Source organism: Rattus norvegicus, chromosome 8 (assembly GCF_021556685.1).
Source record: "Rattus norvegicus strain SHRSP/BbbUtx chromosome 8, alternate assembly SHRSP_T2T, whole genome shotgun sequence".
NCBI lineage: Eukaryota > Metazoa > Chordata > Mammalia > Rodentia > Muridae > Rattus > Rattus norvegicus.
Window position 1 is genome coordinate 6,653,650 of NC_141541.1, and position 12,061 is coordinate 6,665,710.

Genomic DNA, 12,061 nt, shown 5'->3' on the forward strand with positions numbered 1-12,061 from the left:
CATATGTCTTTGTTATATGTTGGACGATCATTTGGGTATATGCCCAGGAGTGGTATAGCTGCATCCCCAGGTAGTACAACATCCAATATTCTGTGGAACTCCCAGAACGATTTCCAGAGTGGTTATATGAGTTTGCAATTCTAACGAACGATGGAAGAGTGTTTCTCTTTCATCCTTCTCTCCAGCACCTGTTGTCACATGAATTTTTGATCTTAGCCATTCTGACTGGTGTGAGGTGGAATCTCAGGGTTGTTTTGATTGCATTTCCCTGATGACTATGGATGTTGAGCATTTCTTTAGGTACTTCACAACCATTCAATATTCCTCAGTTGAGAATTCTATGTTTAGATCTGACCCCCAGTTGTTAATAGGGTTATATGAGTCTCTGGAGTCTAACTTCTTGAGTTCTTTGTATATTTTCAATATTAGCCCTCTATCAGATGTAGGATTGTTAAAGATCTTTTTCCAATGTGTCGGTTGCTGTTTTGTCCTAATGATAGTGTCCTTTGTTTTACAGAAGCTTTGAAATGTTGTGTGGTTCCATTTGTCAATTCTTGATCTTAAAGCATAAGCCATTTGTGTTTTGTTCAGGAAAATTTCCCCAATGCCCATGTGACCGAGACTCTTCCCCACTTTTTCTGCAATTAGTGTATCTGGTTTGATGTATAGGTTCTTGATCCACTTGGACATATGATTTTTACAGGCCAATAAGAATGGAAAGATTTGCATTCTTCTACATGCTGACCTCCAGTTGAAACAGCGCCATGTGTTGAAAATGCTTTCTTTTCTTTCTATTGGATGGTTTTAGCTCCTTTGTCAAAGATCAAGTGAAACATACGTGTGGGGGTTCATTTCTGGGTCTTCAATTCTATTCCACTGTACTACCTGCCTGTCTCTATACCAATACCATGCAGTTTTTTATCATTATTCCTCTGTAATACTGCTTGAGGTCAGGGAATGGTGATTTCCCCAGAAGGTATTATATTGTTAAGTATAATTTTTGCTATTCTGGATTCTATGTTATTCAAAATGAATTTGCAAATCATTTTTTCTAACTCTATGAAGAATTGAGTAGGAATTTTGATGTGGATTGCATGGAATCTGTAGATTGGTATTGGTAAAATGGCCATTTTTACTATATTAATCCTGCCAATCCATGAGCATGGGAGGTCTTTCCATCTTCTGAAATCTTCAATTTCTTTATTCAGACACTTGAAGATCTTGTCATACAGATTTTTCATTTGCTTGGTTTGAGTCACACCGAGGTAATTTAAATTATTTGGGACTATTGTGAAGGATGTCATTTCCCTAATTTTTTTCTCAGCCTATTTATCCTTTGAGTAGAGGATAATTTGTTTGAGTTAAATTTATACGCAGCTTCTTTATTGAAGTTGTTTATCAGGCTTAGTAGTTCTCTGATGGAACTTTTGGGGTCACTATTGTATACTATCCTATCATCTGAAAATAGTGATACTTTGACTTCCTCTTTTCAATCTGTTTCCCTTTGACCTCCTTTCATTATCTGACTGCTCTGGCTAGGATTCTGATTAATGTAATGAATAAGTTGGGAGAGAGTGGGAAACCTTGTTTAGTCCCTGATTTTAGTGGGATTGCTTCAAGTTACTCTCCATTTAGTTTAATAATAGCTACTGGTTTGCTGTATACTGCCTTTACTCTGCTTAGATATTGTCCTTGAATTCCTGATTTTTCTGGGACTTGAACCCTGAAGGGGTGTTTAATTTTCTTAAATGCTTTCTCAATATCTAATGAAATGATTACATGATCTCTTTTCTTTGAGTTTGTTTATATAGTGGATTATGTTGATGGATTTCCATATATTGAATGATCCCTGCATCCCTGGGATAAAGTCTACTTGATCATGATGGATGATCGTTTTGACCTGTTCTTGGATTCGATTTGCAAGAATTTAATTGAGTATTTTTGTATAAATATTCATAAAGGAAATTGGTCTGAAGTTCCCTTTGTTAGCTCTTTTTGTGTTTTAGGTATAAGTATAATTGTGGCTTCATAGAAGGAATTGGGCAGTGAATAGTGTGTTTCTATTTTGTGGAATAGTTTGGACAGTATTGGTATGAAGTCTTCTATGAAGGTCTGATAGAATTCTGCACTAAACCTATCTGGTTCTGGGTTCTTTCTGGTTGAGAGATTCTTAATAACTGCTTCTATTTCTTTAGGAGTTATAGGATTGTTTGTATATTTTTTCTGTTCCAGATTTACCTTATTACCTCATATTTGTCTAGAAAAATGTCCATTTTCTCCAGATCTTCCAGTTTTGTTCAATACAGACATTTGTAGTAAGATCTGATGACATTTTGAATTTCCTCAGATCTATTGTTATGTCTCCTTTTCATTTCTGACTTTGTTAATTTGGACTCTCTCTGTGCCCTCTGGTTAGACTGTCTAAGGGTTTATTTATCTTGTTGATTTTTTTCAAAGAGACAGCTCCTGTTTTTCTTCATTCTTTGTACATCGATTTTGTTTCTGCTTGGTTGACTTCAGCCCTGAATTTGATTATTCCCTGTCTTCTATTCCTCTCAGGTTTATTTGCTTCTTTTTGTTGTAGAGCTTTCAGGTGACCTGTAAAATTGGTAATTTTTTTTTCGACACTCAGAGCTATGAGAATTCCTATTAGCACTGCTTTCATTGTATCTCATAAGTTTGGGTATGCTGTACTTTCATTTTCATTAAAAGTCTTTAGTTTCTTTCTTTCTTTAGAAAGAAACAAGCAAGTTATTCTTGAGTAGACTATTGTTCAACTTCCATGTATATGTAGGCATTCTGTCCTTTTTGTTGCTATTGAAGACCAGCCTTAGTCCATGATAGGATGCATGGAATTATTTCTATCTTCTTGTATCTATTGAGGCCTGTTTTGTGGCTGATTATATGGTTAATTTTTTAGAAGGTACCATGAGGTGCTGAGAAGAAAGTATATCCTTTATTTTAGGATGAAATTTTCTATAAATATCTGTTAAGTCCATTTGGTTCACGACTCTCTTACTTTCTCTATGCTCTGTTCAATTACCTTTCCATGATCTGTCCGTTGATGACAGTGGGTTGTTGAAATGTCCTATTATTGTGTGAGGTACAGTATGTAATTTGAGCTTTAGTGAGGTTTCTTTTATCTATGCATTTGGAGCATAGATATTTAGGATTGAGAGTTCATTTTAGTGGATTTTTCCGTTGATGAATATGAAGTGTCCTTTTTTATCTTTTTTGATAAGTTTTGATTGGGTGTTGATTTTGTTCGATATTAAAATGGCTACTCCTGCTTTTTTCTTTGGACCATTTGCTTGGAAAGTTGTTTTCCAGGTTTTTCCTCTGAGCTAGTATCTCTATTGTCTCTGAGGTGTGTTTCCTCTATGCAGCAAAGTGCTGGGTCCTCTTTATGTGTCCAGTCTGTTATTCTATGTCTTTTTATTGGGGAATTGACTCTTGGTGTTAAAGGATATTAGGGAATAGTGATTGTTGTTTCCTGTTATTTTTTGTTGTTAGAGGTAGAATTGTGTCTGTGTGTCTCTCTTCTTTTGGTTTCTTTGCAAGGAGATTGCTTTCTTGCTTTTCCTAGGTAGTAGTGTTCCTCCTTGTGTTGGAGTTTTCCATCTATTATCATTTGAAGGTCTGAATTTGTAGAAAGATTTTGCATAACTTTGGTTTTGTTATGGAATATCCTGGTTTCTTCATTTATGTTAATTGAGAGTTTTGTTGGATATAGGAGCCTGGACTAGCATTTGTATTGTCTTAGGGTCTATATGACATCAGCCCAGGATCTTCTAGCTTTCATAGTCTCTGGTGAGAAGTCTGGTGTAATTCTGATAGGTCTGTCTTTATATGTCACTTGACTTTATTCCCTTACTGCTTCTCAAATTCTTTCTTTGTTTTGTGCATTTGGTGTTTTGACTATTATGTGACAGGAGGAATTGCACTTCCAGTCCAATTTGTTTGGAGTTCTGTAGGCTCCTTGAATGTTTATGGTCATCTCTTTGATTAGCTCAGGTAAGTTTTCTTTTCTCATTTTGTTGAATATTTTTATCCCCTTTATGTTGGGAGTCTTCACTCTTCTATACCTATTATCCTTACATTTGATCTACGCATTGTGACCTGGATTTCCTCAATGTTTTCGGGTTAGGTGCTTTGAGAATTTTTCATTATCTTTAAGAGTTGTGTCGATGTTTTCTCTCTTCTATCTCTTGTATTCTATTGGTGATGCTTGCATCTCTGAGACTCCTGATCTCTTCCCTAAGTTTTCTATCCCCTGTGTTGTCTTTCTTTTTGCTTCCTTTATTTTTTTCTATTTTGATTTTTAAATCCTGGACAGTTTTGTTCAATTCCTTTTTCTGTTTAGTTGTGTTTTCCTGTAATTCTTTAAAGGGTTTTTGTGTTTCCTCTTTAAGTGCTTCTACTTGTTTACTTTTATTGTCCTATATTTCTTTATGGTAGTTATTTATGTCCTTCTTAAAGTCCTCCATCATTATCATCACAAAATGTGATTTTAATTCTAAATCTCTCTTTTCCGATGTGTTTGGATATCCATTATTTGCTTTTGTGAGAGAACTGGGCTCTGATGATGCCAAGAACTCTTGGTTTCTTTTCTTTAGGTTGCTGTGTTTGCCTCTTGACATCAGGTTGTCTCTGGTATTAGCTTGTCTTGCTTTTTCTTATTGTGGCTTGACCCTCCCCTAGGCCTGTGTGTCAGCATTCCTGTAGACATGTTTTCTTTCAGTTGGATCTGAGAAGAGAAATCTCTGTTATCAGGTGTTTTGGAGCTCCTGGCACCTTGTTTAAGCTCTCGGTGCAGCAGAAACCTGAAGGGTCCTGCTCCTGACTGCTCCTAGGTCCCTCTGCCCGGGGGACACAGATTTCACTCTTGATTTCCTCTTCAGTCAGAAATGTGAGCAGAAAGTCGTTGTCTCCTCTACGTTCTCAGGACCGTCTGTGCTTCTGAGGGTCCAGCTCTCTTTCCCGTGGAACTTGGGTGCAGGGAGCTGTGTTAACAGTTCAGTTCTGTTCAGGGCACAGACAGAAACCAGCAGGTTCCTGCTGTAGACTATTCCTATATTCCTGAATCCAGAGGCACTATGCAGTTTTTCTTGGGCCAGGGATATGGACAGAAGTGTTGGTCTGTGTTGTGGTCTCAGCATGGTCAGCACTTCTGGGAGTTCAGCTCTCTCCCCCATGGGATTTGGGTGGAGATTGCTGTGGGATTGGTTCAGTTTAATTCTGAGCACAGGAAGAAACCCAAATGCCTTGTTCCAGAGGACTTCTGCCTTTCTATGTCCTGAATCCACCAGGCAGTTTACTTGGGGCAGAAAAGGTGGTCTTTTCTCTCAGGTGTGTAGATGCTCCTGTTGACTGTCTTTCAGCTCTTGGCCCAGGCAGAAACCCAAAGGGTCCTGTCTCTGACTGGTACTATGTCCCTGTGCCCAGGGTCACAGATAGGAATAGGGGATTTCCTCTTGGGTCAGAAATGTGGGCAGAAAGTAGCTGTCTCCTCTGAGTTCTCAGGGGTGTCCATAATTCTGACAAGTCATTTCAAGTTCTACAATTTTATATTCTTTTTATTAAAGTTTATCTAATTTTCATGGTTTACCCTGTTATGCTATAATAAACACTCTACTATTTCCAGTGAATAGCTTGATGCTTTTCCCCACACATGCACTATATATTATTTTTGATAGGTGTTTCCCACTTAATGAACATCTAGTTTTGCATATGTGCTATATGTCCTCTAACTATTAATAAAATCATTAAGAAAAAATAATTTGTATTGTTTAAATAGTGAGGTAATAAAGAGAAAATTAATTTCTAGATTATTTTCATTTAAAAAGCTCTCTGTGAGTCAGGGGAAGAAAGAGAGGAATAAAAAGAAAATAGAGTTTGAGGTAATAAAAATATGCTGAAGATATTATAATGGTAATATGTTAATCATCATAATACCCTAGCATCTAGAATGAACTATGGTCACTCTTCTTCGTGATCAGAGCTTGTCAGGGTAAAGTCATTGCACAATGTGCAAGGTCCTTCCATTGTAGACATCTGATAAGGAAATCTATACAATGCATGTGTGCATGTATGGGGCAGTGAGACTATTTGGAAATATTCATGCTTTTTACATATTTTTGTTCCAAACCTAATTTTTGGCAACAGCATAGAGTCTTCTTAAAGCTGAAAAACAAACAAACAAACAAACAGCAACAACAAGCCTTCAATAATTTCTCAACATCTTAGACACATGCAAATTAATTGGAAAAAAAAACCCCTCTAATTTAAACTGGGACTCTCAGAGACTAACCAGCAACCAAAGAACATACATGGGCTGGATCTAGGCCTTTTTGCACATATATAACATATATGCAATTTGGTCTTCACGTGGATCCTGAACAACTGAAATGGGTACTATCCCAAAAGCTGTTGCCTGTGTGTGGGATATTTTCTTCTAGCGAGGTTGCCTTGTCTGGTCTCTGTGAGAGTTTCTGCCTAGCCTCACATAGAACTGGATGTGCCAAGTGGGTGATACCAAGGAGTGTCCCCACCCACTCAGAGGAGAAGGAAAGGGGGAATCAGGGGAAGGATTGTATAAGGGGGTGGCCAAGAGGCAGGCAGTGAGCAGTATGTAAAGTGAATAACTAAAAAAGAAAATCTTTACCAAATTGAAAAACCTAAAATAAATGAATAAATCTCTTGATATTTATGACCTGTATATTTATGACCTAAATAAAGATATAATAAGTAATTTAAACACAAATAAATAAACTCATACATAATAAGCCAAAAATTTTAACCTATATGGGAAATTTGGGGACTCTGGAAAATATCTCTTTTATTTCACTCACCTATTACCACTTTAAAAAAGTGTTCACCCCTCAAAATAAATGTGTTTATTTTTAATTATGTGTATGTGTTTCCCTGTGTGTAGGCATGAAACTATAAATTCTGAGTCAGATATTCTTGGGCCTGGATTTAGAAGCTGTTTAGAATCACTTTATATAGGTTCTGGGAACCAACTGATGTGTTCTTTGGGAAGATTATGCCATCTTATCTACTGAGCCATCTTTCTGTCTCAAAATTGCTGACTCTTTAGGTGAGTGATTTGAAAGATATATAGCTAATTACATACAGTTTATGTACTGCCATTTTTATTCTTTTTTACTTTTAGGACTGAAGTTCCAAGAAATTCAAGAGAGGTTTGGTGAGGAATTCTTTAAGATATGCTTTGATGAGAATGAGCGAGTCCTTCGAGCTGTAGGCAGCACATTGCAGGATTTCTTCAATGGCTTCGATGCATTGTTGGAACACATTAGGACTTCATTTGGGAAACAGGCCACTCTAGAGTCACCATCTTTCCTATGCAAAGAGCTTCCTGAAGGTACTCTCAAACTCCACTACTTCCACCCCCACCATACAGTGGGCTTCGCAATGCTGGGAATGATCAAGGCTGCAGGAAAGAGAATCTATCACTTAAATGTGGAAGTTGAACAAATTGAAAATGAGAAATTTTGCTCTGATGGTTCAACCCCAAGCAATTATAGCTGTCTTACCTTCCTTATCAAAGAATGTGAGACTACTCAGATCACAAAGAACATTCCACAAGGTACTTCCCAAATTCCTACAGACCTCAGAATCAGTATCAACACCTTCTGCAGAACCTTCCCATTCCATTTGATGTTCGACCCTAACATGGTGGTCCTTCAACTTGGAGAGGGCCTACGAAAGCAACTTCGATGTGACAATCACAAAGTACTGAAGTTTGAGGACTGTTTTGAGATCGTCTCTCCAAAGGTTAATGCCACTTTTGATAGAGTCTTGCTACGATTGTCCACCCCATTTGTGATAAGGACAAAGCCTGAAGCTTCTGGTACTGACAATGAAGATAAGGTAAGTAATCATGTACTCCAGATGCATGATGGCATCTAGTTGAATGGATAATTATTTCAATAAATTATATATGGGTTGTAGTTGTGATTATTAGGCAAGAGAACTTCAAGTGCCATTTATAAGATAACTGGTTTCTGGATGTATGTAGAAATAGTTGGCTGTATTCCCAGGCTTTTTAATGTAGTGTCTACTTCATTTGTTAATTTATTTCACCACATAAAAATAAGACACTTATTAATACTAGCCACAGCAATTACAAAATGATAGAACGCAGTAAAAATCCAACATTATCAACTCATGAATATTTCCATGGACTGACCCAAACTGTGAGAGAAATTTCAAGGTTGTGGGGTTGTCTGGCTTATCTTTAAGCAAACAAAAAGAAAAAAATAAAAATATGCTTTATTTTGATTATGATCTCTTTGAAATTTCAGTCTCTGATCAATCCATTTATGATTTGTGTATGTGCTAAGGAAAAGAAAAATATATCCCTTGTAAGCTGTACATGGACTCATTAAGTTTTAGTATTCAAATTGACTTATCTTTGTAAACAACTTCACTACTTGAGAGAACATAATGCGTAGTATTTAGTGGAGCTCTTATCTTTTAAATTTTCATTTGGAAATCTGGGCCATAAGACCTTAAGTACCTAATAAAAAGACACTAGAAATAAAACTGAAAATAGTTGAGTTCCTCCAAATATTTGTCTCTCAGGTACTTTAAAAAAATAGCTGAGAGTAATGCAATATGAAATATAAGAAAAAATCAGTGTGAATACTTTTACCTTTTTGGTGATATACTTTAGTAATCCATGGGAAGAACATGTTAATTTTAAGGGTGAATATTTGTATGTATACTCATTTAGTTTCCAATAATGCATTTTCAGTCTCTTCATCATAGCACACAAAGCTATTTTGAACTATTCCACAGGATTCTAAGTGATTTGGAGAGATCCCTGATTTTTAAAATGTACAGGACAGAAGATTGTAGAACAAAAAAGTTGACTGAGTGAATAATTTGCCCATGTTCTGAAGTTTGTAAATGAATAATTTACCCATGTTCTGAAGTGTCTGCAATGATAAGTCAAAGAAGAAATGACTTCTGGAAACCATAAGTAATGGTTTTTTATTAGATAGTTTATATATTTACATTTCTTTTTTATTGGATATTTTATGCATTTATATTTCAAATGTTGTCCCCTTTTCTTATTTTTTTTTCTTTTTTTTTTTTTATTAACTTGAATATTTCTTATATACATTTCGGGTGTTATTCCCTTTCCCAGTATCCGGGCAAACATCCCCCTCCCCCCTCCCCTTCCTTATGGGTGTTCCCCTCCCAACCCTCCCCCCATTGCCGCCCTCCCCCCACCAGTCTAGTTCACTGGGGGTTCAGTCTTAGCAGTACCCAGGGCTTCCCCTTCCACTGGTGCTCTTACTAGGATATTCATTGCTACCAATGAGGTCAGAGTCCAGGGTCAGTCCATGTATAGTCTTTGGGTAGTGGCTTAGTCCCTGGAATCTCTGGTTGCTTGGCATTGTTGTATATATGGGGTCTCGAGCCCCTTCAAGCTCTACCAGTTCTTTCTCTGATTCCTTCAACGGGGGTCCTATTCTCAGTTCAGTGGTTTGCTGCTGGAATTCGCCTCTGTATTTGCTGCATTCTGGCTGTGTCTCTCAGGAGCGATCTACATCCGGCTCCTGTCGGTCTGCACTTCTTTGCTTCATCCATCTTGTCTAATTGGGTGGCTGTATATGTATGGGCCACATGTGGGGCAGACTCTGAATGGGTGTTCCTTCAGTCTCTGTTTTAATCTTTGCCTCTCTCTTCCCTGCCAAGAGTATTCTTGTTCCCCTTTTAAAGAAGGAGTGAAGCATTCACATTTTGATCATCCGTCTTGAGTTTCATTTGTTCTAGGCATCCAGGGTAATTCAAGCATTTGGGCTAATAGCCACTTATCAATGAGTGCATACCATGTATGTCTTTCTGTGATTGGGTTAGCTCACTCAGGATGATGTTTTCCACTTCCAACCATTTGCCTACGAATTTCATAAAGTCATTGTTTTTGATAGCTGAGTAATATTCCATTGTGTAGATGTACCACATTCTCTGTATCCATTCATCTGTTGAAGAGCATCTGGGTTCTTTCCAGCTTCTGGCTATTATAAATAAGGCTGCAATGAACATAGTGGAGTATGTGTCTTCTTTATATGTTGGGGCATCTTTTGGGTATATGCCCAAGAGAGGTATAGCTGGATCCTCAGGCAGTTCAATGTCCAATTTTCTGAGGATCCTCCAGACTGATTTCCAGAATGGTTTTACCAGTTTGCAATCCCACCAACAATGGAGGAGTGTTCCTCTTCCTCCACATCCTCGCCAGCATCTGTTGTCCCCTGAGTTTTTGATCTTAGCCATTCTCACTGGTGTGAGGTGAAATCTCAGTGTTGATTTGATTTGCATTTCCCTTATGACTAAAGATGTTGAACATTTCTTTAGGTGTTTCTCAGCCATTCGGAATTCCTCAGCTGTGAATTCTTTGTTTAGCTCTGAACCCCATTTTTTAATAGGGTTATTTGTTTCCCTGTGGTCTAACTTCTTGAGTTCTTTGTATATTTTGGATATAAGGCCTCTATCTGTTGTAGGATTGGTAAAGATCTTTTCCCAATCTGTTGGTTGCCGTTTTGTCCTAACCACAGTGTCCTTTGCCTTACAGAAGCTTTGCAGTTTTGTGAGATCCCATTTGTCGATTCTTGATCTTAGAGCGTAAGCCATTGGTGTTTTGTTTAGGAAATTTTTTCCAGTGCCCATGTGTTCGAGATGGTTCCCTAGTTTTTCTTCTATTAGTTTGAGTGTGTCTGGTTTGGTGTGGAGGTCCTTGATCCACTTGGACTTAAGCTTTGTACAGGGTGATAAGCATGGATCGATCTGCATTCTTCTACATGTTGACCTCCAGTTGAACCAGCACCATTTGCTGAAAATGCTATCGTTTTTCCATTTGATGGTTTTGGCTCCTTTGTCAAAAATCAAGTGACCATAGGTGTGTGGGTTCATTTCTGGGTCTTCAATTCTATTCCATTGGTCTATCTGTCTGTCTCTGTACCAATACCACGCAGTTTTTATCACTATGGCTCTGTAATACTGCTTGAGTTCAGGGATAGTGATTCCCCCTGAAATCCTTTTATTGTTGAGGATAGCTTTAGCTATCCTGGGTTTTTTGTTATTCCAGATGAATTTGCAAATTGTTCTGTCTAACTCTTTGAAGAATTGGATTGGTGTTTTGATGGGGATTGCATTGAATCTGTAGATTGCTTTTTGTAAAACGGCCATTTTTACTATATTAATCCTGCCAATCCATGAGCATGGGAGATCTTTCCATCTTCTGAGGTCTTCTTCAATTTCCTTCTTCAGTGTCTTGAAGATCTTATTGTACAGATCTTTTACTTGCTTGGTTAAAGTCACACCGAGGTACTTTATATTATTTGGGTCTATTGAGAAGGGTGTCGTTTCCCTAATTTCTTTCTCGGCTTGTTTCTCTTTTGTGTAGAGGAAGGCTACTGATTTATTTGAGATAATTTTATACCCAGCCACTTTGCTGAAGTTGTTTATCAGCTTTAGTAGTTCTCTGGTGGAACTTTTGGGTTCACTTAAATATACTATCATATCATCTGCAAATACTGATATTTTGACTTCTTATTTTCCGATCTGTATCCCCTTGACCTCCTTTTGTTGTCTGATTGCTCTGGCTAGAACTTCAAGAACTATATTGAATAAGTAGGGAGAGAGTGGGCAGCCTTGTCTAGTCCCTGATTTTAGTGGGATTGCTTCAAGTTTCTCTCCATTTAGTTTAATGTTAGCAACTGGTTTGCTGTATATGGCTTTTACTATGTTCAGGTATGGGCCTTGAATTCCTAATCTTTCCAGGACTTTTATCATGAAGGGGTGTTGAATTTTGTCAAATGCTTTCTCAGCATCTAATGAAATGATCATGTGGTTTTGTTCTTTCAGTTTGTTTATATAATGGATCACGTTGATGGTTTTCCGTATATTAAACCATCCCTGCATGCCTGGGATGAAGCCTACTTGGTCATGGTGGATGATTGTTTTGATGTGCTCTTGGATTCGGTTTGCCAGAAATTGTTGACTATTTTTGCGTGATTTTCATAAGGGAAAT

At 37.6% G+C, this 12,061-nt stretch overlaps 1 protein-coding gene across 2 annotated transcripts in view; it reads left to right on the plus strand.

Annotated features, from left to right (window-relative positions):
- The window catches only part of Gucy1a2 (guanylate cyclase 1 soluble subunit alpha 2), a 400,211-nt gene that overhangs the window by 92,294 nt on the left and 295,856 nt on the right, over nucleotides 1-12,061 (plus strand). For both annotated transcript variants that reach the window (XM_087563638.1, NM_023956.2), the window contains 1 exon segment: nucleotides 7,175-7,893. In XM_087563638.1, coding sequence (XP_087419764.1) covers nucleotides 7,175-7,893 — 719 coding nt within the window.